This window comes from Amphiura filiformis, chromosome 10 (assembly GCF_039555335.1).
Source record: "Amphiura filiformis chromosome 10, Afil_fr2py, whole genome shotgun sequence".
In the NCBI taxonomy this organism is placed as follows: Eukaryota; Metazoa; Echinodermata; class Ophiuroidea; order Amphilepidida; family Amphiuridae; genus Amphiura; species Amphiura filiformis.
The window spans coordinates 26,144,319-26,172,297 of NC_092637.1; the positions used below are offsets into that span (position 1 = coordinate 26,144,319).

A 27,979-nucleotide genomic window follows, 5' to 3' on the forward strand; every position below is an offset into this window, starting at 1 on the left:
TCTTTATCTGGTTTTTTGATTGGTGTTGGTTTTTGTCTTCTTGACCATCTCCCGTTAGTCGTGCAGATCTTTCGGGGAAATGGTAAGGCTTATGCACTGCAGGTTGAGTAACTGGTTTAATTGGTTGAGTAACTGGTTTAATTGGCTGAGTAACTGGTTTAGGTTGAGTAGCTGGTTTACTTGGTTGAGTAACTGGTTTAATTGGTTGAGTAACTGGTTTAATTGGTTGAGTAACTGGTTTAATTGGTTGAGTAACTGGTTTAATTGGTTGAGTAACTGGTTTAATAGGCTGTGTTGCCTGTTTAATAGGCTGTGTTGCCGGTTTAACAGGTTGCGTAGCTGGCTTAATTTGTTGTGTGACCGGCTTAGGAGTAGTTTTTTGAGTAGTTTTTGGAATTTGCAAAACAGTTGGTTGCTGTATAACTGTTTGCGGAGGTTTTGGAGGAGGTATTACCGCTGGTTGTGGTTTTGGAGGTGCGACAACCGGTTTAGGAAGCGGTTTTGGTGGTTGCACAACCGGCTTAGGGGCAGGCTTTGGTGGTTGCACAACTGGTTTAGGGAGTGGCTTGGGGGGAGCTGGTTGAGGTTTTGGAGGGTTGTCTTTGATGTCTGGTTTTATGGCATATCCTGGTCGGTTTAGATTAATATCAATGCTAGCCACATGTCTTGTAAAGCTTTCAGTACTTTTGGTGATCTCTTGAACTATAATATCTTCTACCGGTGACTTGCCTCCACCTGATTCAAATGTTTCCTCTTCCTGTTCTTCGATAAGTGTTTCTAGTCTTTCTTCACTTCTAGAACTGTAACCAGAAAGACTATCTAGATTTGCGTTCTCGTCAGGCATGGAAATATCAGTATCATCGTCAAGCATATCATCTTCATCATCGTCATCAATCACACTTTCAGGTATATCAGTAGCCTCAATAACATGGATTTCTTTGCGAATGGAAGGCTCAGGTGGCTCTTCGTCTTCGTCATATTCCAAAGGAGATTCTTCTGCTAATGATGGGTCAGCGTACTCTGGTGATGAGAAGTCTCCAGCAGGATGGTCCGCTTCATCTGGTGATGTGACTTCAACATCCCATATTGGAGATAACGGGATATCCATTACAGGAGCACGGTTGCGACCACGTCGCTTCATTAAGCTAGGAGGTTTTCTGTGGTTGTTTGAAAAGCTCGGTGGAAGCTGCATTTGCTGTACCGGTGGAGTAGGCATGCGCAAATGTGTCGATTGAGGAATATCGATATCATCATCATCATCATCGTCGTCATCGTTACCAAGCTTTGTAAGATCTTCCACAGATCGATATTTGTCTTCGACATCTTCGTCATTATCAGGTGGTTGCAGCAACCTTTGCATTGCAGCTTGGACTACAGATTGTCCGTTCTTAGTAGGTGATCCTTTACCCTTTCCTAACTTTGGATCGCTACCAGACGGTTTTATCATCGGCACTGGCGGAAAACTGTTATCGCGTTTGGGTTTTCGCGGTTTGATCTCACTATCACTGAGACTCTCGTATGCGTCAACGCTGAAAGACTTCCGTTTTGGTTTTGGCGCACGTATTGGATCGGTCCGATGGGTTCTACCAAGTTGATCATCCTCAACAGAAGCAGCCCTTTTGACAAACCCTTTAGACGTTCTTGATAGTTTGGAAGATATCAATCCTTTTTCGGACTCTGTTAATGTAATAGGTTCTTGCTTACGGGCTTCCAATTCAAATTGTTGTATTTTACTTGCAACAGATCTCCGAGGCGCAGCAGCTCCTTCACCGCCTTCAGGTTTCTCAGCTTCTGCTCCTCTTTGATCGGGGTTATGTTTTGGATTCTTTTCAACAACGTCCTCTTTCTTAGGGTTTTGTGGAAGATTTTCGGCGTCTTTACGTTTGTCGTCAACATGAGGTTTTCTAGAGCTATCAGATCGTTGGCGACGTTCGTCTTTGCCTGCTACTGTACGCTCAGGTGTCAAACTAGGTTTACTTGCTTCAGAGTGCGGTTTTTGATCTTTTCGTTCTTGTGGCATTCGCTGGTTTTGTTTTTCTTCTTCCTTTTTCTGCCTTTCGATTGCCCGTTGCACAGCATCTGACCTGACGTAGGCTGGTTCCTCCTTTTTAGTATCTTTTACAGGTGTACCCTTTGCCGGTTCAGGTTCACTTGTACGTGGTTTAGGGATTGGTTTAGGACTTGGACTGGGACTAGAGTGAGGTTTTTTGTTTTCTTCATCTTTCTTATCTTTAGTATTATTTCGTTCCATAGCTTTCTGAACTGCACTTGGTCTGGTGTACGGTATTGCTGCTGGGGCATCGGATACTGTTTTTTGTTCTTTTGCGCTATCTTTCCCTTTTCTAGGATTTGAGTCTTCTGATTTTGCAGGAGGAGGAACATTTTGTGTCTGTCTACTTAAAGCCTGCTCCACAACACCGGGTCTAACATAACCAGTAGTGTCTGGTTTTCTAGGTTGTTGTTCAGGTGTTTTTTGTTTATCTATAGTTCGTTCAGGTGTTTTTTGTTTATCTATAGTTCTTTCAGTATCACTTGGTCTCACTTCAGGTTTGTCTTCCTTTTTAGGTACACCTGGTTGGACCGTATTTACTACTTCTGCAGTTTGTTTCACTTCACTTGGTTGTTTTGCATCCTCCCCTTCAATATCCAACGACTTACCCCTTTTTGGTGCTGAATAAACAGTCATGATATCAAAAGAACGCGATAACTTAGCTGGTTTTTCTTCTTCATCATCAAGAGTTATTTTCCAATCAGATGGTGAACGTGCACGCGTTGTCTCTACTTTTGGTGCTCCCATAACAATTGGAGGAATAATGCTTTTATCTGCTTCTATGATTTGTGTTCGGGATGGTCTTCCAGATCTATCTAACACAGGGGGCTTGATATCTGCAACTTTTGCGTATCGATCACTATCAGTTTTCTCGGGAACAGTTGCTCCACGCCCTGGCTTATCCTTTGTCTTATCCATTTCAGATGGTTTATCAACTACCCGATCACCAGTTTTATCTTTAGTTCTTTCAACAGGTTTCCCAAATTGATCAGTTTCTGTTGGATGAGTCGTAGGTTGTCCAAATTTATCTAGTTCCTTTACAATTGGCCTACCAAAACGATCATATTCAACTTTGTCTGGACGCGTTTTTGGCTTGTCTAACTCTTTCTCTTTATCAATTGGTCTTCCAAATTTATCGAGTTCTTTTTCTTTAACAATAGGTCTTCCGTATTTATCAATTTCAGGTTTATCAGGTCGAGTGGTAGATTGTGCAACTTGTGCTTGTTCTTTCACTCTGTCTATTGGTCTTCCAAATCTGTCTAATTCTTTATCCTTCTCAATTGGTCTTCCAAATCTATCGGTTTCAGGTCTGTCGACACGTTGACCATGCGGTTTAAATCTCTCCGGATCTTTTTTCTTTTCAACTGGCCGACCAAACTTATCAAAATCGGTTTCATCGGTGCGATGTTCCTCTTGGTCTAAATCACTACTTTTGTCTTTGATAGGTCTACCAAACCGATCTAGATTCTTCCGATCCCATTGGGCACTCAAGTCTTTGTCTTTACTACCGCCTACTCTAGAAAACCTATCAGGTTCTCTTTTCTCCGGCATATATTTTCCAATATCTCTGTCTTTCTCAACAGGTCTACCATATTTATCAGTCTCGGGTTTAACTGGTTGTATTGTTTTACTCACGTTATCGGTATCTTTCCCAACTGGTCTACCGTATTTATCGACTTCTCTCTGTTTCTCGATAGGTCTTCCAAATTGGTCGGTTTCTTTCCCTTTTTCAGCTTGTTTTTCCTTTTCAATAGGTCGACCAAATCTGTCCGTTTCTGTCTGCTTTTCAATAGGTTTACTGAATCTGTCTGTTTCTCTCTCCTGTTTGATAGGTCTTCCAAATTTGTCAAGTTCTTTCTCCTTTTCGATAGGCTTACCGTTTTTATCTGTTTCTTTTCGTTTGTCGACAGGTTTTCCAAATTTGTCAAGTTCTTTTTCCTTTTCGATAGGTCTACCGTATTTATCTGTTTCTTTTCGCTTGTCGACAGGTCTCCCAAATCTGTCGGGTTCTTTTTCCTTTTCAATAGGTCGACCAAATCTGTCCGTTTCTTTCTGCTTTTCAATTGGTTTACCAAATCTGTCTGTTTCTCTCTCCTGTTCGATAGGTCTTCCAAATTTGTCAAGTTCTTTCTCCTTTTCGATAGGCTTACCGTGCCTATCTGTTTCTTTTCGTTTGTCGACAGGTCTCCCAAATCTGTCGGTTTCTTTTTCCTTTTCAATAGGTCGACCAAATCTGTCCGTTTCTTTCTGCTTTTCAATTGGTTTACCAAATCTGTCTGTTTTTCTCTCCTGTTCGATAGGTCTTCCAAATTTGTCAAGTTCTTTCTCCTTTTCGATAGGTTTACCGTGCCTATCTGTCTGTCTCTTTCGCTTGTCGACAGGTCTCCCAAATCTGTCGGTTCTTTTTCCTTTTCAATAGGTCGACCAAATCTGTCCGTTTCTTTCTGCTTTTCAATTGGTTTACCAAATCTGTCTGTTTCTCTCTCCTGTTCGATAGGTCTTCCAAATTTGTCAAGTTCTTTCTCCTTTTCGATAGGCTTACCGTGCATATCTGTCTCTTTTCGCTTGTCGACAGGTCTTCCAAAGCTGTCGGTTTCTTTTTCCTTTTCAATTGGTCGACCATATCTGTCGGTATCTTTTTTGTCGATAGATCGACCGTATTTATCGCTTTCTTTCTCCTTGGCAGAAGGTTGATTAAATTTATCAGATTCTCTTTCTTTATCAATAGGTCGACCATATCTGTCCGTTTCTTTGTTCTTATCGATAGGTCTAGCAAATTGATCACCTTGTTGTTGTGGTTGTTGGTGTTGTTGTTGTTGCTGTTGTTTTTCTTTTTCTAACTGTTGTTGCCTTTCAAATGCTCGTTGTACAGCCGCAGGCCTTGTATACATCGGCGCAGCACTGGGCGGTGGTTGTGAGTACACGGGAGGCTGTTCAGCTTTAACAACAGGGCTCGGACTAGGGGGCTCATGCTCCGCAGCGGTTTCGTGTAGTGTTTCCATAGGGCCAGTATGTTCATATCTTTGTCCTCTGCGAGGTTTTCGCGGTTCTGCTGGAGCTGCAATAATTGGTTTTGACCTTGAATCACTTACGTCTTCCATTTCAACTTCTTCTTCATATTCTTCCTCCTCTTCTAAGATCTCAGTAAGCTCAGGTTCTGGAGATGAAGCGTCTAAATACTCTTCATCAGTCTCACGGGAAGTGTAATCATGAAAATCCGTATCACGTTGGTTCCTTTCATTTAACTCTGCCAAGTATTGTTCTCTGTCGTCATCCTCAGACATGGATGACATGCTTGTTGTTGTACTACATTCATGATCCGCAGTCTGGGACATCTCAAGCAACTGTCTCATCATCTCTTCATCATTGAGATCAAAAGGAAATTCATCCATCTGGATCTCGACATCAGAGTCATCCGCTTCTTCCGCTTCGTACTCTTCACGCTTGATATCAGATTGTTTACGCCCAGGTTCTTTCCGGTCTGCTTCCTCCTTGCGCACTCGTTCCTCTTCAGCCTTTTTATCCTTTCGCGTAGTTTCAGCTTCTTTAAGCAGTGTTTCTAGAGCTTTAAGACTACCTGGTGGTGTGGTAGCAGATTTGCTTGAAAATGGTGGCGTTTGCGGACTATGTGCTGCCTTTCCTCTACTATCAATTTTGGCTTCTGGTTCTGAGGGTTTTGGATGAGGAGACACTGGGTGAACTTCGATTGGTGCAATTGATTTGGCTGGTGGTTTTAAGTCTAGAAAAGAAATCAAAACAAAGAACTGTTGCTCTAAAACATATTTTGCGATCATGTATAATTAGTACGTCACGGTTATGATGTTAAAACAGTGCAATAAAATCGAGCCAACACAACTATTTGTCTTTCAGCTAAAGCCTCCCTAAGTTTCTCAAACTTTCTTACACAGTTAAAAATTCTGAAGCAAATGGTAGTTGTTTGAAAACATTGGTCCATTTTACAATGTCACACATAGTTGCGTTCAGTCACAATGGCTCATTCTGTAAGAAGAGGCGCAGTTTTGAAAATCGCACTTTGGTCCATTCAATTCTCAAACAATGCAATGGGTCTGCCTAACTGTAGCTTACATCCTGCGTGCTTTATGAGATTTGAATGAATCAAAGTGCAACTACTGTCCAAACTACTAGTACATACATTGCTTTTACGTAATGAGCCATTGTGACCGGTGACCAAGAGCAACGATGTTTGATAGTGTAAATTGGACCGGGTGCGCATTAAAGCAAAATACAGGGTGTCCCAAAAAAGGAGGCCCCTCATTGCGCCCTCTTTTTCGCCTATTTCTGAAAAGTTGATCAAATATATTTTGGTATGTAAAGAAACCTTTAATTGTTAGCTTTAATAAACCCAAACAATTATTTCAATAGGCTCACAACTTTTGAAGATATGCCCTTTTAATGACAAGTACCCGTATTTCACTCTGTCCACGGATAGCAAACAGAGTGGTTGGGATGGGTCATGCTGTGGAGTGGCCTGCAAGATCACCAGACCTCACACCACTTGATTTCTTCATTTGTGGCAAAATCCAAGATCTTTGCAAACGTATTACTGCTATATTCGCAAGTATCCGGCGCACAAGGTTGGTACGCAACGCAATTGGTACAATGAGGACTAGGGCTGAAACCTGTATTCGTCAAGGAGGCAACCAGGTAGAGGGCAGAGCAGCACAGTAAACTCACTTCAAAAGAATCAAAGACAAACTAAACAGCCCTTTTCAGGGCTACCTTTTATTCCAAAAAGAGAAATGACTTATGTTGTCAATAAACAGAAAGCAAGAAACAATAAAGTAAGAAAGTGAGAAAGTAAGAAACATAATAAAACAAAAAGGCAGAAAACAACCGAGAAAAACGTAAGTAATTGCAAGTATAGCAAAAGAAGTCCCATCCCACATCAATTTCGCCCAAATTAATGACACTTAACAAAATCCATAACTCATAAGGTAAATAAAGTTGTTATTTTATAAAGTTATCATCGAGGTATGTTTTATATTCATGCATGGTATATGTACTTTTCAATCTTTGAAGTAGTCAAACCTTCTCCGTGGACAGAGTGAAAAACGGATACATTTCTTTAAAAGAGCATATCTTCAAAAGTTATGAGCCGATTGAAATAATTGTGTCGGTTTATTAAAGCTATGGGGCAAAGGCTTCATTACATACAAACATATACTTGATCAACTTTTTTAAAATAGGAGAAAAAGAGGGTGCAATGAGGGGCCTCTTTTTCTTTCTAGGTTACCAAGACGTGTTATAGTTTTTAGTATCTTAGATTTATATTGAAAGTTAAGTAATTCTGAACATTGTTGAAGTACCGTTATCATGCATTATGCATATTATGGTTAGTTTCTTCGTAAAACTAAGTACAACTTCTTGTTTACATTACGCACCTTTAAATTATGGGGTATGAACGTTTGGACAAGTATTTATTGTGGGACATTAGAGCACACAGACATATCGAATTGCATTCTGAATACGAAGAATGTCCTTCTGATATCAAATAATTTTGATTTTTTGAAATTCTCAATGTGATACACATTTTAAGGCAAATGATTAAAAATTGATATTTTTGATATTTAACAATACTCGAAGTAAACTTTATAAACATGATGATTTATACTTAAAGTGTATGTAGGTGGGATGAAAAGCCGACGATCAATTGAAAATTTTGACCTTTCGTATTGAAGATATGGATTTTTTTCCCAAAACACCAAAAAAAATACTGTCGAAACGCTCAAAACGCTCATTCCAGATCCCTTAAATTAAACGAATTTTGCACTGAAGTGCGCCACTGAAGCAAAATTTATGTTGCTCAAGGGCGGCGTAATAGGTCAACAGAGCATGTCGACTACTTTTTGCAATATTGCTTTGAACTCCTGGTTTCTTGTATGAAATCTTCATGGCAGAAACTTACGGCTTATTGCACTAAAAGTCGCCTTTGGTAATGCTGACATTTTGTACCAATTTTTTGAAATATATTTTATTGTTAGCGTTTTGATACCAACGGCATTATATTATTCATAGAACAAAACGCATTATATGTTCAAAAGACATATTGAACAAACTCCCGAGCTATGAACGTTAAATACAAAGTATATGACAGTATTGACATCTTTGGGTGACGCATTCGTGTAAAAACGATAAAGCTAAAATCCTGCAAATCATATGTATTCAGCTCATGACAAGACTTTTGTCTGGAGGAAATGGGACAACATTATAATGCTGTTCCGTTTTCATAGTCTTTATCGGCCTGTGCTCGGAATATCTGTTATAAGTTTATAAGGACTCATGCTATTATAAACATCTCAAAAAAAAGTAACTAACCCCCCTTAATTAATGACAATTATTCGAAAATGGGTGATTGTATTACAAATCTGTAAAATGCGTTGGAAGCAGAATTTATTTCTGCAGATTTTGACACCTCATTTGTAGCAATTGACTAAATATTGACGTCACAGCGTACATTGAAATCAATGCAACCCAAGATTTGAAAGTTGCAGTAAATTCTATTGATTTTGCATTCAGTGTAATGGAAATCTGTGTAATGATATCTGAGTGTTTTTGTATTGTAAAAATGTGTACGTAAGTGCAACTTTCAACTACATTAAATTGACCGGTGTTTTATTGTTTTCTAGGCTATCGTATCAAATGAGGTGTCAAAATGCGCAGAAATAAATTCTGCTTCCAACGCATTTTACTGACAGATTTGTAATACAATAGCCCCTTTTTGAATAATGGCCATTATTTAAGGGGGTTAGTTACTTTTTTTGAGATGTTTAGTACCCTTGGGACTGGACTGTGTTCTCCTGTCCTTCTATCAAATTGTATTTGCCTTTAATTCAGGGGTTAAATTGGGGCAAGGATTTAAAATAAAAACCAACCTATTAAAATCAAATCCAGATTATGTGACCGTCAACCACAAATGGGCGTTTTCGATTCACCTTTCGAGATATTGGACAAGCAAATTATCCTTAAAATAAGCTTTACAATGATATATTATATGATCCTGTTGCTTATTTGCAAGGTAGTAAAAAACAGGAAAAGAGTTGAGAAATCGTTAGTTTTGAGGAGAACGTTAATAAACCATATAACAAGCTCTACCAACTTTACAGCACATTTTGTGGAGGACAGTCAACTAAAGTCTTCACCAAAAGTAACAGAGCCGTTATAAATACACCTATAACTTGAATACTATTAGACAGTCAAGTTAGCTCAATCGATAAGGCGTTCGACTATGATGCGAAAAATTGAGTTAGCTTGAAATTCCCCTGGACATGGAACTTACTGCTAATTGTCTCGTTGTAAGCTGATTGGGAAGCTGATCCTGGTTGCGAAGATCAATTGTGGATTGTCTAGGGTGTGCGCTTCTAAGCAGCAAAGTCCCCGAGTTGTTGTTTAATGGTTTATGGAATAATGTGGGGTCGTAGTGGTCAGCGACAACCTGTAAAGTGTGCTGAGGCTTGTGGATCAACGTCTAGACGTTGTGCCTGTGCGTAATTGTATAACGCACTATACATTATCGCGCTTTTTAGTCGTATATATTTGTATTTGAAACACCGGGAAAAATTAGTTTGATACCTCATTTGTGGCAATTGGTTGAATATTGCAGTCTTAGTGTAAGTTTGAGGGTGAAAGTGGCTATTGTCATTGTTGCAGTAAATGTGATTGATAAGCAATTACTGTTAATGGAAGATTTTTTCTTTAAAAACACTATTGTGTGAATATTGAGCGACATTGAACGAATGGGGTATCAAAATGCGCGTACATAAACCACTTTTCTTTGTATGTTAACATATTAATTAAAAGATTAATAGTTCTGAAATCACATGCGATTTCTAAGTTCAACATTATGCAACGGCAACATTATAATGAAACTATGTCAAGCGTGAGCATACCTTCTGGTTTCTGTGGTTGATCCACAGCAGCCCCGAATCTCTCAGGTAGTGTCATGTCTTCTCGTGATGATCTAGGAGGCGTGATCGGATTAGACGCACCATCTGGCGTGGCTCGCATTTCTTCGTATTGGGAAAACGACTGGGTACGTTCCAATGGTGGTTTACTGGTTTTTGGAGAACTCTAGATATACACAAAAAGGAGAGAAAGAAGCAAGGCGTTAATTTCAATTTGTGTATTTAATGAGCATAACATATTAACTCTCTTCACGCGGGTGTCGACTGCAGACGACATGTTTCATTTTTTTTTTAATTCAAAAATTTCAGAAATGTAAATTTTCGTGACCATATTTGGAATCAGCATGAACATTGCATTAAAATGAGTACAAACAAGCCTAGTATTGGTTGAGTAATTCTTAAGATAGCTCTTGATATTTTGAGAAAAAAAAATCCAAACTTGAACTTTTTCCGTTGAAGCGCATGGCTAGCACGCAGATCATTAAGAGAAATTGTATTTGAAAATGTTATGTGCTTCTTGGTTTGCAAAATTGCGAGGATGAACTCTATCTTGTTATATACTGCAAGTTCTCACAAATCACGCAGGGTATTATTTATGTTTGGTAATACCATAAAGAGCAGAATATATTTACCCCTTTTATATACATATAGTTTTAAAATGTCCAGAGTGGAAACTAAACATTTACAAAATAAATAATATACAGTCAGGGCAATAAATATGGTAGCAGTTTATGATCATTTCTTGCCGCAATAATGACGGTATATTTCAAACAATTGACTATAATCTGTGCAAGGATGTTTTCATTACTTTGAGGTATTAGTATCGCAAAGTTATATAGTAAGCCAAAAAATTAAGGTTCCAGTTGTGTTCACCCCTGTATATTCTAAATAAAGATAAATATGTCAAAATTAAAACAAGCAGCCAATACCTGTACTTTTTAGCTCTGATTTAAGACCTTGAAATTGTTAATGTTGAAATTGGTTGAGAATTAAACAAACGGTGACCTAAAACCTAATGAAGAAACGAAATCAAAAGTTGCACTTGTGTTCTAATCAATGAAAGCATAACGCTAGTTATAACGTGCTAATCAATGGAAGCACGGCGCTAGTTCTCTTGTTCGCGAACGCTCTGTGTACAAATCAATAGGGTATGCAATGTAGAAAACTGCAACTTTTAAATTGGCATCTTCCTTGATTCCTTGGATCGTCGTGTCTTTATTTCTTGAACAATTTCAACAAATGAGGTGTTAAATTCGACCTAAAATATGCAGCTATTGGCGGCTGGTTCCAATTATGATATATTTGTCTTTGCTTAGGATATACAGGGGTGAATATAACTGGTACCTTAATTTTTTGGCTTACTGTATAACGCAGAATGATGGAAGGTATTAAAAGTTTCAATATTTGTTTCTGTCAATGTTTATCTGTAGCAGACCCCGTTGTCTGACATGCCATCAGGCAATTGAGTAAGGATTATTCTTGTACTCCCGATATGTAAAAAATTACTCAACATTGAGCTCATATAGGTCACAACTCAACAAATGAGTAAAAAATCACTCAACATTGAGTAATTCTTTACTCATTTGTTGAGTTGCGACCTATATGAGCTCAATGTTGAGTAATGTTTTACTCAACTGTTGAGCTGTCACCTTTTTACTCAGTGTTGAGTAAAATATTTTTTGCAGTGTATGAAACCTTTGTAATCTGTACCTGACATCGCTTTGGGTTTCATAACTTGCTGAATTCTGCTTCATTTACCGTCACTGATATGTCAAATTAAAGTCCCATTCAGAGATCCCAGCGCAAATGTAAAATAAAATTGTTTATAAGTTGCTTCAAAGTGAAGGATAAGTCATTCAATTTTGAAATGAAAAATATGACAAAAAATGAAGAAAACAGCAGTATTGACGAAGTTGAACCCCCGTTCAAATAAATGTAGCTAATTTATATACTGTCAGTATATAAATTACAGATTTATGTAAATGCTTTATTTTGTCCTGAATACACAGCTTTCGGTTGAACCACTAGCAGGTTATATGTTAGCACATCTATGGCAATGACAAAGGTACGAAAATCTGAATTTTGATGATTTTTACGATCGTCCGGATGAGCAAATCACTGAATGGGCCTTTAATGAGCACATCAACTACCATAGCAATAGATGAATACAATTTAGGAATAGATAGATGCCAATGAAATGCTGATCACTCGCACCTGTAAGATAAGTGTCTCTGAAAAGAGCGGTATTGTATTCAATCTATGATTGCAGACTTACACAGGTGCAACCTGCTTGTATAGTGCAGCGCGATGTATTCAAAAATTGTATTCACCTATTGCTATGGTAATTAATCTGATTATTACCTCACTGCGACGGCGAAAAGGCTTCAGACATGAAAGAAGTCTTATTATGTCAACAATACCACATAAATCTGCGACCCGGCTTTCCCGGGTGGGCTAATAGTAACGATTAGCTAGGCTTTGACCTGTAATGACTTTTTCGATTTCGATCGCACCGTTTTTGAATTAAAACAATTTGAAAATCACACCTGCTTTTCAAATCATTCCGTGAGCTATAAACATAAACTGTAATATTGAATAATTGTGACAATAGACGCCTCATCTACAGCGTTTGGTACTCCGGATACAGATCATTGATTGATATTTGAATCCGTGAAACGAATGAAATTGATTATTTTCGTTACATTCTTACATTTAGAAAACAAAATGGTTCAAATAATAATATGTAAGCTGATTTTTACTGCGCAAAATGCATAACAAATTCGGTCATGTCCGTGATTTTTTTTAAATCGGACACTCTGTACCAATATTTTTAAATAAAATTTAATTCGACATGACGACCAGACCCAGTACGCAATACTAAGTACGCTAAACGTTTATTCTCTGGAAAATAAAAACACTTGTCATATATGAGTATAGATTGGTGCGCAATTACCAGCATGACTAGGTACGCTATTAAATCGGGGTTTTTTCCTGTAAAGAGCGCTTAAGACATTATGAGTCGTGGATGCAGATTGGATTGAAAAAAAGCTTTTAAATTGCTATTTTTTATTTCCATATTGACCTACTTTTTAGCTTGTTTAAAATGCATCGTTTATAGTTGAAGACATAATCACTTGAGTAGTGTAGACTGACTTAAAGCAACGGTGTACAGGTACCCGATTGTGTTCTGTAGGGTTATAGCAATCAATCAATCATTTTCTTTAGGGTATACGAGGTATTGTTGGTCGAAGCAGCCAACAAATCGATTTTCATTATCTGCATCAATATGTTATTGAAAAATAACACTTTGGTGTTGTGCAAAAGTTCATTCTACAAATCATATACTTTGAAAACTTGCTTAATTTATTGTTGTTAATGAGTTATGTACGTTTTACAAAAGTGTTGTTGTTTCAGCCCTCTTTACAACATAACTCAAGAACCACAGGACCTACAAAAGTATATCTGTGATATTTGAATTCTTCTACACGCTCTCTATGAATTGAGCAATGCAATTTTTGCTAAAGCTCTGTACCATTTGCAAGATGTTGTGAACTACTTATTTTTCTGCTGCTTCGACCAACAATACATCGTATACCCTTAACTCTCTCCACGCGAATGTCGACTGCAGACGTCAAATTTCAATAATCTTTTTTAATTAAAAAATGCAGAATTGAACATATCATGACCATATTTGGAAAAATGCATTAAAATGAGTACAAACAAGACTAGTATTGGTTCAGTGGTTCTTGAGATAGTTTTTGATATTTTGAGAAAATATGTCAAAATTTTGACTTTTTATGTTGAAGCCAATTGCTAGCAAGCATATGGCATATGTATGGATACCTGACTGAGCCTGCTTTCTGTAGTGTCATATCAATCGCCAAAATCATTTTCGTAAGGGTATACGAGGTATTGTTTGTCGAAGCAACCAAAACAATCGATTTTCATTGCCTGAATCAACATATTATTGAAAAATAACACTTTGGTATTTTGCAAAAGTTCATTCTACAAATCATATACTTTGAAAACTTGCTTAATTTATTGTTGTTAATGAATTATGTACGTTTTACAAAAGTGTTGTTGTTTCAGCCCTCTTTACAACATAACTCAAGAACCACAGGACCTACAAAAGTATATCTGTGATATTTGAATTCTTCTACACGCTCGCTATGAATTGAGCAATGCAATTTTTGCTAAAGCTCACTACCATTCTCAAGATGCTGTGATCTACTTTTTTTCTGCTGTTTCGACCAACAATACATCGTATAACCTTAAACCAATGATGCAGGTGGTTTTCTTAAGGGAGGCCATAATGTGATTGCTATCCCTCGTTGTTTGTTTATTATTATATTATGTCTATGGTATGTAAATTTGTGAATATTCTCAGTCATCCAGGTAGACTCTCCTGTGACGTCATACCATCAAGTGTGTCACAGGTCAATGGTTCATCATCTGATCAGTCAGCCTGATGATGCGTCTTGGATGAGACGCGATACTGTCGCTATCAAAAATAGTAAGTCCAGATGAACATATTTAATACTTATTTTTCTATGGTATGTAAGTTCATTGTAAAAAATAATATGCACAACACATTATTCTGTCGGTCCAGCTTCTAGTCTTTGGGCCCAAGCTTCACGTGGCTCACGGTTTGTAATGAACGACAGAAACCGGCTGTGAAGGAGACTAGTCACTCCAGACTGGAGTGGTGATCGTCAATTTCGGAAAAAACAACACTCGACCATGGACTTTAATTGTCGGTTTGTCATTATATAAAACGATAAATCAAGTAAGTAACTTCCACTCTGAAAACTTAGAAACTTGTTTGATTCCACTGACTATTTGTGATCGAAATATACACAACACCAATGACAGAAATCATCAAGAAAAAATCGAACCAAGGACTTGTTTTCACTCAAATTTGAGTCGCATCATCAACCGGAAGTGACGTGGCACGGACCGACAGAATACCGTCAGCCGGTTTTTGCATTTTGGTCTTCCTTTACTTCATTATCAAGCAGCCATGAGTATTAATTTATTTGATTGGCCCATCAGAGTTCTTTTAATAGTTATCAGTTTGATTCCATATTCGCCGTCGAAGTGACGTAATAATCGGATTAACTACCATAACAATATTTATTTATTTATTTATTTATTTCATTCTTAGTTAACCTGTATTAACCTTTCAATGCACTGGCATTGTTCTCCCAAGGTGCCCAGGTGATGATTTATACATGCTGCAATAGGTGAAAACAATTTTTGGTTATACCGAGCTGCACTAGTACGTTCACGCGGTACCTCTACATTGAACCATATCATGCTGATCACTCGCACCTGTAAGTATCTTTGAAAAGAGCGGTATGTATTCAATCTATGATTGCAGACATACACTTGGTGCAACCTGCTTGTAGTGCAGGGCGATATAATCAAAAATTGTATTCATCTATTGCTATGGCAGTTAATCCTATTATGATGTAATTTCTACAACGAATAGGTAGAGCCATTAATCAAGATGCGATGCTGGCTATTCTGCTCTCCTTAGTATAGCATCTCATGTCGTGCTGTCTATTCAGAAAATTAAACAACACTGTATTGAATTGTTTATTACACATGTATAATTTGGTCAACAGAGGGCAATATTACTGATTCTCTCTCTACAATGAAACCCCGTTTTTGCCTTGGTCGCCATTTAAGTAAAGCACTTCACGTGTTAAGGACGGCTTATAGTAAAATTGTTATTCGCCATTCTGTAACGCACACCGACATCGCCTGGCTAATATTAATAATTACTTGGTACAGCAGAGATACTAAAATCAATACCCGAGATCGATACACGTGAATGTGCTATGCACGATTTGATATTCAGACGATAAATCTTTGGATACCGGGGTAGAAAATGATGAATATCTCCCGTAATTTATTTATTCTAAAGAAACCAGATTTTGTTCCTTGCACTTGAATGTGTTGAACGGATATGATAGTCGTTAGCTTGCGTCTTGAGAAAGAACCGTGCGTCTTGAACTCAAAAACTGACAAAATTCTGACTTTATATGTGCCGAACTATAGCGCAGCGGAGGCTAGCTGCACTCACTCGTGGAGGCAGTGTAAAAGCAGACGACTTCATGGCGTATACATGCTCACTCACACACAGAGAGGTCAATTACCAGGCTATTGTCAGTAGCCTTAGTCGGATGTCCCTCGGCTCATTATGCGTCTCAATACTATTAAACAGGTCGGAACAAAATGGCCATGCGTGGCTGTGGATTCAACCTACCATGGCGATTTCTGCCATGAAGATATCGGGGCGATGACACTGTGCAACGACATGTAGTATGCTTATAAATTAGTGCGCATGACAGATGTTGCATAAGTTTGCCAATTGGACCACCCCGACAACATTTTAATAGCTTGACTCCTTCGCTCGCACTTCTTAGAGACGAATCAATTCTATCCACGCTGATAGATCTTATAGGGACCTACCGGGGAAATGATATTTTGATTGAATTGTGGTATGGACAAGATTTAATATCTAGCATTGGACGTTTTGCTTTAGGTAATAGCAGCCTGTCCCCAACTAAAAAAGCTGTATCTGCTAACCCTCTCCACGCGGGTGTTGACTGCAGACGACAACTTTTTTTTTTCAAAATTCAAAAATTTCTTAAATGTAAATGTTTATGATTATATTTGGAATCAGCATGGAAAATGCATTAAAATGAGTACAAACAAGCCTTGTATTGGTTCAGTGGTTCTTAAGATAGCGCTTGATATTTTGAGAAAATAATCAAAACTTAATCAACAAGCCTATGGCCAGCTCGTAGAGCAAGGAGATATTGTCCTGTTACTATAATATTGCAGATGCTTCATTTTATTTTGGAGGTAGATTTTGTGCATGTTTTGAATGAATCTTCTCCTGGAGCATAAAACAGGATATCTAGCTGTAATCATGTTACTAGGGATGGGAGATATAATTTATATAGCTCTTCTTGTCATGAAATTAACCCGCGACCTACGTCCAGCATATCAAAACGCTTTTTTACGGTAATCGTGGTGCATTTTCGCTCATTTTAGTGATACCAATTTTATCCCACCCCTCGGAGGCCTGGGCATCAAAGTCGACCATAAAGGGGTAAGCTATACAACAGGTAAGTACAGTAAAATCCATGATTGTCATTTCGCTATTGTAAATTATTTTAGGAGATACGGACTTTAAACATGGTAAAATGGTATTTTTTCATATCAAACAGATAGATATACAGATTGTCCGAAATTTGCGAGGGCGGGCTCACATTATATCGCGACATTACGTGGAAATTGTGTACTTATTTTGGTAACACTGGACAGAATATTATTGTGGATACAATAACTTCTCTCCCCTTTCGTAGATCCTGTTACAAAAAATGGCTCAGCAGGACGAGGGTTAATAATAATCTATTTAACATTTGTAAACCGTTTCGATAAAACACGGACTATTTCAGCAGACTTAATTTGGCGATAATGGTCAAAATTGTGAAATTGTCTCTTAGAGTTATGACATTCGTCTAGTACTCGTCAAAGTTCAACGTATAACGGAAAATGAGAAAAATTATTAAATCTATAACTGCTTCTTGACTTTTTGTTAACCCTAGAACCACGTACCAACCAGCGCGTCTTTACGCCCAAACGACTTAATCTAATCGCAGATCCATGCTTTGCATGTACCTTACACGGGGATAGAACTGACCATCAAAAATGACTATAGAGCCAGAATTTTCCAATTTTGCAAGGGTGTGCTCACATTATGACGTCACAGCGACATTGTGTGAGGATGTTTGTACTTATCATTGGATAATGGAGACCCGTGCACTGAGTAAAAAGGTCACAGCTCAACAGTTGAGTAAAAAATTACTCAGTGATGGGTATATAATATTATTAGCGCTAAACATAACGGCATATGATTATAATCATAATTGAAAATTAGGGGGGAATTGCAACCCCTCTTTGTAGTTCGTGTTACAAAATATGGCTCAGTAGTTCTAGGGTTAATCCTTATTCAGCGTTCACAGCTGTGTTGGAGAAATGCGCTATATATGCATTACTTTATTTTTCAGTATAGCGCAACTAACACAAAAAGAACCTAGCAAATTACACCACATCTTCAAAGGTATAGTACACATTTTAAGCTTCCGGTCGTTTCAATTGATAAAGTCATCAGAATTTTGGAACACTTGTGGAACATATAATAGTATTTAATTATACTAATACTGATTCAAACACCTTAACACCGAATTAAACATGTTGATATTTATTTAAGAAACACATCGAACAAATTACGTAAATTTTAATCATCATGATCATTGGAATTGTTACTAAAACTTGGACACAATAATTACAGTTTACACATTGAAGAGAAATAAATTTCGCATAATTTATAACACAATCACATTGTAAACATCTCGCGGGCTCCGTGCAATAATTGTCTCATCTCCATTTGGGCAATGAGTTCAATTTACAGTTGAATCTGTGTTGCACTTGCAACTTAGCCCAGTTGAAGATTATGTTATGTTTCACTGGTCTATGACTATATTTACCTTAGAAATGGAAACATACAATCTTTGTCATTTCTGAAAAGAAAACCCATTTGACTCCAAAAATTTTTTGGCCAAAATGAATATGACACGGTATTGCTATTGCAATGAGCCCTCGATTTGTTTGGCTTGATAGGGAGTATAAAGAAAACACAAACACAACTTGTATGATGAACGGACATTCTCGAACACAATCAATAATTGTCTACCATTACTTTCACAACTATAAACGTCACATCTAAGTGATGACACTCTTCCTGGGATGGATATAAACATCTCAAAAAAAGTAACTAACCCCCCTTAAATAATGGCTATTATTCAAAACGGGGCTATTGTATTACAAATCTATAAAATTCGTTGGAAGCAGAATTTACTTTTGCGCATTCTGACACCTCATTTGATACGATAGCCCAGAAAACAATAAAACACCGGTCAATTTAATGTATTGAGGTCCAGATTTGAAAGTTGCACTTACATACAAATTTTTACAATACAAAAACACTCAGATATCATTACACAGATTTCCTTCCATTACACGGAATGCAAAATCAATAGAATTTACTGCAACTTTCAAATCTTGGGCTACATTGATTTAAGTGTACGCTGTGACGTCAATATTTAGTCAACTGCTACAAATGAGGTGTCAAAATGTGCAGAAATTAATTATGCTTCCAACCGTTTTTGAATAATGGTCATTATTTAAGGGGGGGGGGGGGTAGTTACTTTTTTGAGATGTTTATCATAGAGGTATGGGAGCCTCCTCTTCGGCTGACGATGCGTTAATATTATGTCCATATGTCAATCAAGACATTGTGTTCAAACATTCTGTAGAGCATGATGTCTTTATAAATTAGATGGATATTACTTACTAATACAGTTCGTTATGCAATTTTGTATTTGAGCCAATAATATTACAATGAAATAGAAGTAAAAATATATAGAAGATAATGATCGCGGCACGCATCTTTTTTTTATTTTAACCATTGCTTCCCTACCTGTATGGCACTTTCCTCTCAGTTCATTAATTTCGCATAAAATGTGGATCGATTGTTTTCTTTACGGTCTAAAGATTGAGAGCACTTGCTTTAAATGAATATTCCGGCAATGAGAACATTATTCCTTATGTGTTAGAAAAACAATTATCAAGCACGAATCATGCGGTTTTATTTAAAAGAAACCCATATTGACCATAAAAGCGAATAAAAGCAGTAGGCTCTCCACACCCAATATTCAAAGTTCCCGCGCCGAAATTACCTGTGGCAATGACGTCATGGTTATTTGTGCTCAATTGTCGTCAGCCTTCATTGTATTACTGGGTGCCCGGGAAATTTGAATATCATGTGGTGAGAGACGGCTGTTTTTATTCGTATTTATGGTCAATATGAGTTGTATCAAATAAAACTCGTTATTCGTCCTTGATAATTGTTTTCCTAACATAAGGCATAATGTTGTGATTGCCGGAGTGTTCCTTTAAGAATAGATATAACATTATTTGGGAATAAATCTGGGAATAACTTAACACTGGTGTGGACTGCAGACGACAAGTTCTAAACTCTCTTTAAAAATTCCACAATTTCAGAATTTAACTTTTTTCACATTTCCATATTTGGACTCAGTATGAAGAATGCATTTAAATGAGGATAAACAAGCCTACTATTGGTTCGGGGGTTCTTGAGATATGTCTTGATATTTAGAGAAGTATCTCAAAAATTGAACTTTTCTATGCTCAAGCCGCAGAACAGCAATGCTTCTATTGATCAAAACAAGCCACTCATAATTATGCAAAAGGAGTTTTTGGGGAATCTATTTCTTTTTCAAATATAAAAGAATGAAATGATTAAAGTAGTTAACCATTTCACTCACTCACATTGGAAGACCACGAATAACATTCAAAACTCTACATGATTTATACATGCTGCAAGTTATCATATACAAACATTGTAACACCTATTACCACATTAACAAATTCACACAATTTGCACGATGTTCAATATAGCTAAAATGGTGATAACACAAAAAGCACGATGTCTTCAAACATTACTCATTAAATCACAATGACATTTAGAATATGTTGCATGAATAAATCATATTTCTACGTACAACATGAAATAATAGTAATAATTAATATACCCAGGAGCCAAATGTAACATTTAAGTGTTTTACACGGATTTTGATATATAATTCAAAATAATACGGCCTGTATAGACATTAATCTGCTCAATCTAATTGCTATTGTAAATATTAAATTTCAACTGTTCCCTAAAATGGATATCTTTTTAAACCATGCTTATATACTATATGTGATCTGCTATCATGAATGAGCGTAAAGTCACAAGTTGGTAGTTTCAAGAGATCCTGACAGTTAAGATGGTGTTCTTTGTTTGCCGCGCACCTACGCGAGCCAGTAGTATGCCCTGTGTGAAAGCCCCATTGTGCCTACATTCACCAAGGACACACAGATATACTACAGGCTTGAAGGGGTGCGTGTGAAACAAAAAACACACGCAATAGCTAAGATGTCTCGAAACTACCAACTTGCGACTTGACGCTCATTTCGTGGTAACAGGTCACATATGTGTATTTTTTTTTTTTTATTTTGTATTTTTTTTTGCAACCCCCACAAGGATTGAGGATGTTTAGATGTGTCGCTAAATATTTATGACTTCGGTATTGTATATATAACTATACTGATTTTTTTTTTCAACAGCATTAACCGTAAATGTAAAATATACTGGGAACTTTGTATATTATTTTACAACATTATTCATTAGTAGCTTAAGTTCTATAAAACATATCCATATACAAAGTACTCGCATTGTATGAAGATCCGACGTTTCAAAACCTACTTGTTTGGTTTCTTAGTCATGAGCGATGATTTGTTCCAGCAACATTGGTGGTATTTCTAGAATATTGTTCTGGATAGAATGGTCATAAGTGTGACTGAGGTTGAATGCTGCGCCCCCTTGGTTGTTCATTACTTATTGATGGATAAAGTCATTACTCATGACTAAGAAACCAGACAAGAAGGTTTCGAAATGTCGAGTTCCATACAATGTGAGCACTTATATGTTATATAGAACTTAAGCTACTAATTGAACATTGAACTATCCAAATGAACCTCTTCAAAAACATTATTTATTACTCTGCCAGTCTTTTTGTAATGATTACCGGGAAAGTAACACTGAAAAATGCCCTGATATGCATCTTCGGAATAATCAAGCCAAACAATACAGTATTGTCTACAAACAAAATCTTGTGGGTCTATGATTGTTAGCCCCAGATGAGTGAAAAGTTTTGAATATTGGCGAGATAAAATAAATCACGGTTGTTTGATGGCGTGTAAAAATTAGTAATGTTTAAGAAAAGTTAAACAATGATGGCGCTATTTATCTAAAATTTTGTTTGCATCTTTACAAGTAGTAGACCCTTGTAAAATGGAATACGAACATCAGCAAACAGACTAAATGACAAGGGAATGTTCAAAAACCTTTTTATCATGAAATGTAGGTTATAACTCATATTATTTGGATAATTTAAATTTAAAATATGTGTAAATAGCGCCCTCAATTTGCACACAAATGTACTGCTTATAGAACTCAAATTACCACAAAAAAAGCAAAAAGACGAATAATTTGATACAGAAACGAAATTTTAAAATATTGCTACACAGTGTATGTGTATTATAATAATGTTTTGTTAGAAACATTAATAAATGATCACATCAAGCAACCGTGAAATAACGCTAACGCTTTTTGAAGCCCGACAATATATTTTTGATAAAAACATTTCAGTTGACAGTATTCAGAATGATCACAAAGGCAAACAACTTCAATTAGTTAACGATTCATTGCCATCCGTCTTCATCCGCTGATTAGGAGAAGTTTTAGAACAAAAAAACAGTATAAATGTAGGTGAATACTATGCAATAACCTTCGATATTAATAATTATAATTAAAAAGGCAGCCGACCAATTATACAACACCACACTATAAGCAAGATTGTATCAGAACCATTCCTTGCAAATAACATGATAAAAGCACAATATCATAGACACTAGTGTGTCTAATATCAAATAAAAATAAAATGTACAAAATGCAATCGCGATATCTGTACAAATGGCAATACTTTTTATCTTCAACTTAGCAAAAATATATATTATGTTTGTTTCGGTTCTGGGTATAATAATTATATAAGACCGTTTTCCATTATTGCCACCATGCACTCTCAGTTATCCTTATGTTTGGTTTACAATTTCCATGTCCAATATATCCTAGTACTTCCGAGGCGTGGTATTTTTGAACCGGAAGTACTTAACTGATATAGTGCGTGATGGGAAATACTGCTACCCTACAACTTAGGGATTCGCCGTTTGCATGTAGAAACGGTAACACACAGAAGCTGCAGAGCACCAGCTACAATGGGTAAACGGCAAAACCATGTATGGGTAAAATCAAAATCAAAAATCAAAATCAAAAATCAAAAATCAAAATCAAAAATCAAAATCAAAATAAGGAATGATGATGTGCAATAAAATAATCAGAAAATTAGCAGTGAGAGGCGGCGGAATTCATGCCTACAGACTTGTGACAACAGTCGCTAAGACCAGATAAGAAAGAGAAGTATAAACCTACGGTGAGCCAAACACTAGCCAATCAAAAACAGCCACGTAATATGCAAAACACTACGCAGGCGTGCAGACTTTTCTTTAGCATTTTGGAGTTTACTTATCACCAACAGCGATAACGACAAAATGGCGGTGACTTTTGAAACATTTTGCGAGCATAGTATAAACAGACCATTTCGTATTGTCGGAAATACTTCAGGAATGTAACACGTACAACGTCATTTCCGGTTCATACTAAGTAATACTGATTATCGCCGATGCTGTATTTGCCGCGAAACTCTAATCACTCGTGCTCCAAACATAACCCTTGGCGTCATTTCATTACTGATTTTCCGATTTCTGATGATTTTACCATTAGAAAGGACCAGTTACGAGTCTTTGAGAGTATAGCCTATGAATTTGCCGGACATTTTGCTGGTAGCCTATCACAGCTCACTAGCGTTACTTTCAAACCGGAAATGACGACAGAATACATTCCTGAAGCATGTCGTTCAATACAGGTCAATTTCGGGGTCAAACTTACTGCTTCTAAAACAAGGGCCGCCTCATCTAGACTAGATCGTCTTTGACCATTGCGGTTATTAGTGCGGTTATTTCTGCGTCTACGGCGGCCCTCGTGCCACAAGCCCGAGAGTGCAATGAACCTTCGCCGCCTCTGACATAATGTACACAGCCAAGTCTCTTTCTGCGTGAAGAGCAAAATAAATGAATGGATGGTCGGTTGGTTGGTTGAGTGGTTGGAAAAATATCTTGTAGGCAGCAAACGGTCTCTTTATAGGTATAAATCGATATTTGATTGATTGATTGATTGATTGATTGATTGAATGCATGAATGAATATAGGTTTGGTGTGCAGTCGATAATTGATTGATTGATTAATTAATTGATTGATTGATTGAATGATTGATTGATTAAATGCATGAATGAATATAGGTTTGGTGTGCAGTCGATAATTGATTGATTGATTGATTGATTGATTGATTGGTGGATTAATTAATTGATTGAATGCATAAATGAATAAATGATTGTTATGCAGTCGATAATTGATTGATTGATTGATTGATTGATTGATTATGGGGTTTGGTGTGGAGTTATTTCTTATGTATAAAAACAGGCAGATTTGTTTTTAAATCTCAACGCTAGATTGGTCAATTTTGAGGTTTGATCCGGGTTTGATATGTAGCATTTAGACCTGGCACCTCTATCATTTTATGTAATGAAGTCGTGATAAATTTGGTGACCTGTTCAATTCCTGGTAAATCTTTCATATTTGTTTTCATTCATTGTTTTCGTTTCCACAAACCTCTAATGCGAGTGAATGGAAAACAAAATGTTTTCTTTTCTACATGTGTCAGACTAAACCTGATGTGGTAATCAATCGTTGTCTAATTAACATTACAGATATATCTGTTATACTACAACGGAAAGGGTGTGTGCCAATTTTGTTTACACATGTAAGTTCGCTGTCGACAGTGGCATAGATTTCTTTTTGACATTTGGGGATGGGGTTGGAAAAAAATATCTTGAAGTATAGTGAATCAAGCACCTTTTAGCGACAGAATATTAAGTTAATGGTATAAATGAGCGCAAACCGCGCAAAAATTGCCATATTGAAGCTAAATCGATTAAATGTGGTGCAAAAGTGGAATAACTTTGCACTTTTGGGGCTAAAATGCCCAAATATGAGGTTAATTTGGTCAGAAACCAACATACATGCGTCAACATTTTTTTGGGGATGATTGTATGGGCCATCCCCACGGCAAAATATTGGGGGGATTTATCAGCCCATCACCCGGGATCTACGCCTATGGCTGTCGAGCAGCAGAATCCGCTGTAAGTAAATAAATTGCATCGAGTCAATCATATTCAAGTGTACCCTTGTCATGCAACGAAATCCCAGAAAGAAATTTAAGAAAGAAAAGTACGTTAAGAAAACCCAGTGTCAAATTAGTGAACAGTAAAACCCATTGTAAGCAATCCTTAGTAACCACGTGCAATCTCCCAGAATGGATAACATTATTTAATTAACCCAAAGAGACGTTTGCCGCATACAAAGGAGTCAACAACAGAAAGTTACAATAAAAAGTATTGTTAACTTAGCATGTAAGTATAAAATAGAAAAATAGATAATTTCTAAAAAAACATAACTTGCGAAAAAATTAGTACGTGTACTGAACAGATGTATATATAATATACGATAATAAAATCCGTACAACTTATTAAATCACGTGACCTATCATCCCAAAGGGTTGTAATAAATGAGATGAAGAATTGATCCCCCGGTAAGAATGAATATTAAATATGTTTACAACTATGAATCTGCCTTAGGAAATACAAAAGCTTCAGTATTATATTTCTGTTCAATATAACAGGTGATAGTAGAGATTGAAGCTTCAGAGTGTATTATGTCGACTTCCCTTGCAAAACAATAACCCAGAGGTTAAATGACATCAAAGTTCAAGAATTTTATGAATATTTATATGGAATCACTTCATCAGTGAAGATGTCTTACACTTCCCACAATGCATTTCTTCCCTGTACTGATTCGCTATTTAGTGCATCATGGGTTGCCAGTGGTGTTTTTATTGATACTGGGGCACAGTATCAACAAAAAACATCAAGACCGCAGGGCCGGCAGGCCAGAGGCCGGAGACTCCCACACATCGACTAAACACTCAAAGTGAGTTCCAATAAAGAAGAGCCCCGCAGGGCAAGAAACCCCAGTGACCTTGACACCATAGAAGTGTGAGGACATCAGATTTGTCCTCACATTTTTTACTGTTCTCACATTGTACATGTAGTGTAGAATAATGTCCTCACTTATACTGGTTTACAAATACACAGGTGTTTAGTGCATTCTGCTTTTATTGAAAGGGTAATTGGTTATTTATCCGGTCACGTAGCTACTTCTGCGGCGAATTGACCCATGTTACACTGAATAGCACATACTAATAATTACAGGGAAGAAATGCATTGTGGGAAGTGTAAGATATACGTCGATAGTGTGATGTTCAAATAATCTACACACCAATTCCATATTCATTTGGAATAATATGTATTTGTGTACAATGACATGGAATATTTTATAATTCAAGTAGTATCACGTGATATTAGGCTAACATGTGATGTTCGACAGCTCGTCATTCTACCTTCTGGAGTATAACATCACATGTTAAGTATGGAGCTCAGTAGAAAATACTTATTATTACAAAATGTAGTTTGAAGTAACTGGAGTATAGATTTTCACTTTCTCCACCCTGGTATGTGAGACATCAATGTAGATGAATCAGTAATTCTTATGAATAAATAAAATCATTTTGTCAGGAATGCAAATTATTTCTAAAATTTTTTTATCAAATCGGCTGAATGCCATAATGAATGAATCAAAGTCTAAATATGAAACTAACCAAGCCAACGATTTAGATTTAGTTATTATCATCATCATCAACATTTTTATGCATTATGCACAGACCTAGTATCTAAGGAACCGTTCAATATTTACGCCAGGGCATTGCCGCTCAAAGTCTTCAATTCCCCAATTTTTGGATTCCCCCTTTTTCTCTCTTTAAACCTTAACATTCCCTCCTCATGGTTCAAGAATAAAACAATCTGACACTCCCTCTAGACCCGAAAAAATCGGACTCCTCCCTTAAAACTACTACACGGAGTAAATATTGAACGGTCCCTGAATGTAATATTCACTATTTTATTTTATTTTGTCTTGGGCTCCATATTTTTGCCAATATCTCACACTAGGATCCACAACATGCTCATCTATCAGGGCACAGTTATTTAACCTCAATACATTTGCACATTCATTGAATGACCTTTAAAAATTTGAGTTCAAAGACTCATACTCTGCCCCTTGAGGTCAAATTTTGCATTATGATTGTTTAATTGTGGTCATTGAACTATGCCATTGGGTTGAGGCCACAGTGTCAATAAATCCTTGGCCTGCTTGAATCAGATATCGCGTTATTGATGGTTACCACGATTATTTAGCATCTCTCTCCATGGATGACTTAAAACAGATGGAAGAAAAACGCATTATGATTACAAGTGTCAGGGTGTCAACCTGCTGATCAAGTCATGTGAAAAATCCACTATTAATATGCCGTACTGGTACCTAAACGTCCGAGTTTATACTTCACAGGCCAGCGAAAAGCGACACACCTTGAAACAATTAAAGCCATAATGTACGATTTTCATCAAAATATTTATTTGTGTTGTTTTTCCACAAAAGACCTTCTTATTTTGGTGTTTTGGGAAAAAAATCTATATCGTCAATACGAAGGTCAATATTTTCATATGATGGACGGCTTTTCATCCCAGCTACATACACTTTAAGTACGTATCATTAGATTGAGGCCTTTACAATTTATACTTCGAGGACTATTAAATTTCAAAAAATCTATTTTTAATCATCATTGCCATAAAATTTCAAAAAAAAATCAAAATTATTTGATATCAGAAGGACATTCAAAATGCAATTCGATATGTCTGATGTGCTCTCATACTTGAAAACGTCGCTATCCGAGCCCTTAATGAGAACCATTATTATCTTCAAATATTTAATGCCATAAAGGGTACCCTATCTGTGTTAACCAAGTGCTTTTGAAAATTATTTTGTACGCTATAATCAATTCCCTTTGTTGTGCAATTAGTCAAATTAATTAATTAATTTCTAATAATTTTTTAACCTTTTCTAGTATGCAGCTACTCTATTAATTAGGTCGCAATCAGTCACATTACTATAGACCAAATATGGCCGTGAGTGCTGCTGCCTTAAATGTACTTTAATTGTGCATAAATTATTACGTATG

At 36.8% G+C, this 27,979-nt stretch overlaps 1 protein-coding gene across 1 annotated transcript in view; it reads right to left on the reverse strand.

The window, feature by feature from the left end:
* Positions 1-27,979, reverse strand: part of LOC140161768 (uncharacterized) — a 113,530-nt gene that overhangs the window by 23,487 nt on the left and 62,064 nt on the right. Inside the window, 4 exon segments of the mRNA XM_072185066.1 lie at positions 2-4,297; positions 4,396-5,789; positions 9,958-10,138; positions 23,681-23,842. Of these exon segments, the coding sequence (XP_072041167.1) occupies positions 2-4,297; positions 4,396-5,789; positions 9,958-10,138; positions 23,681-23,842 (6,033 nt within the window).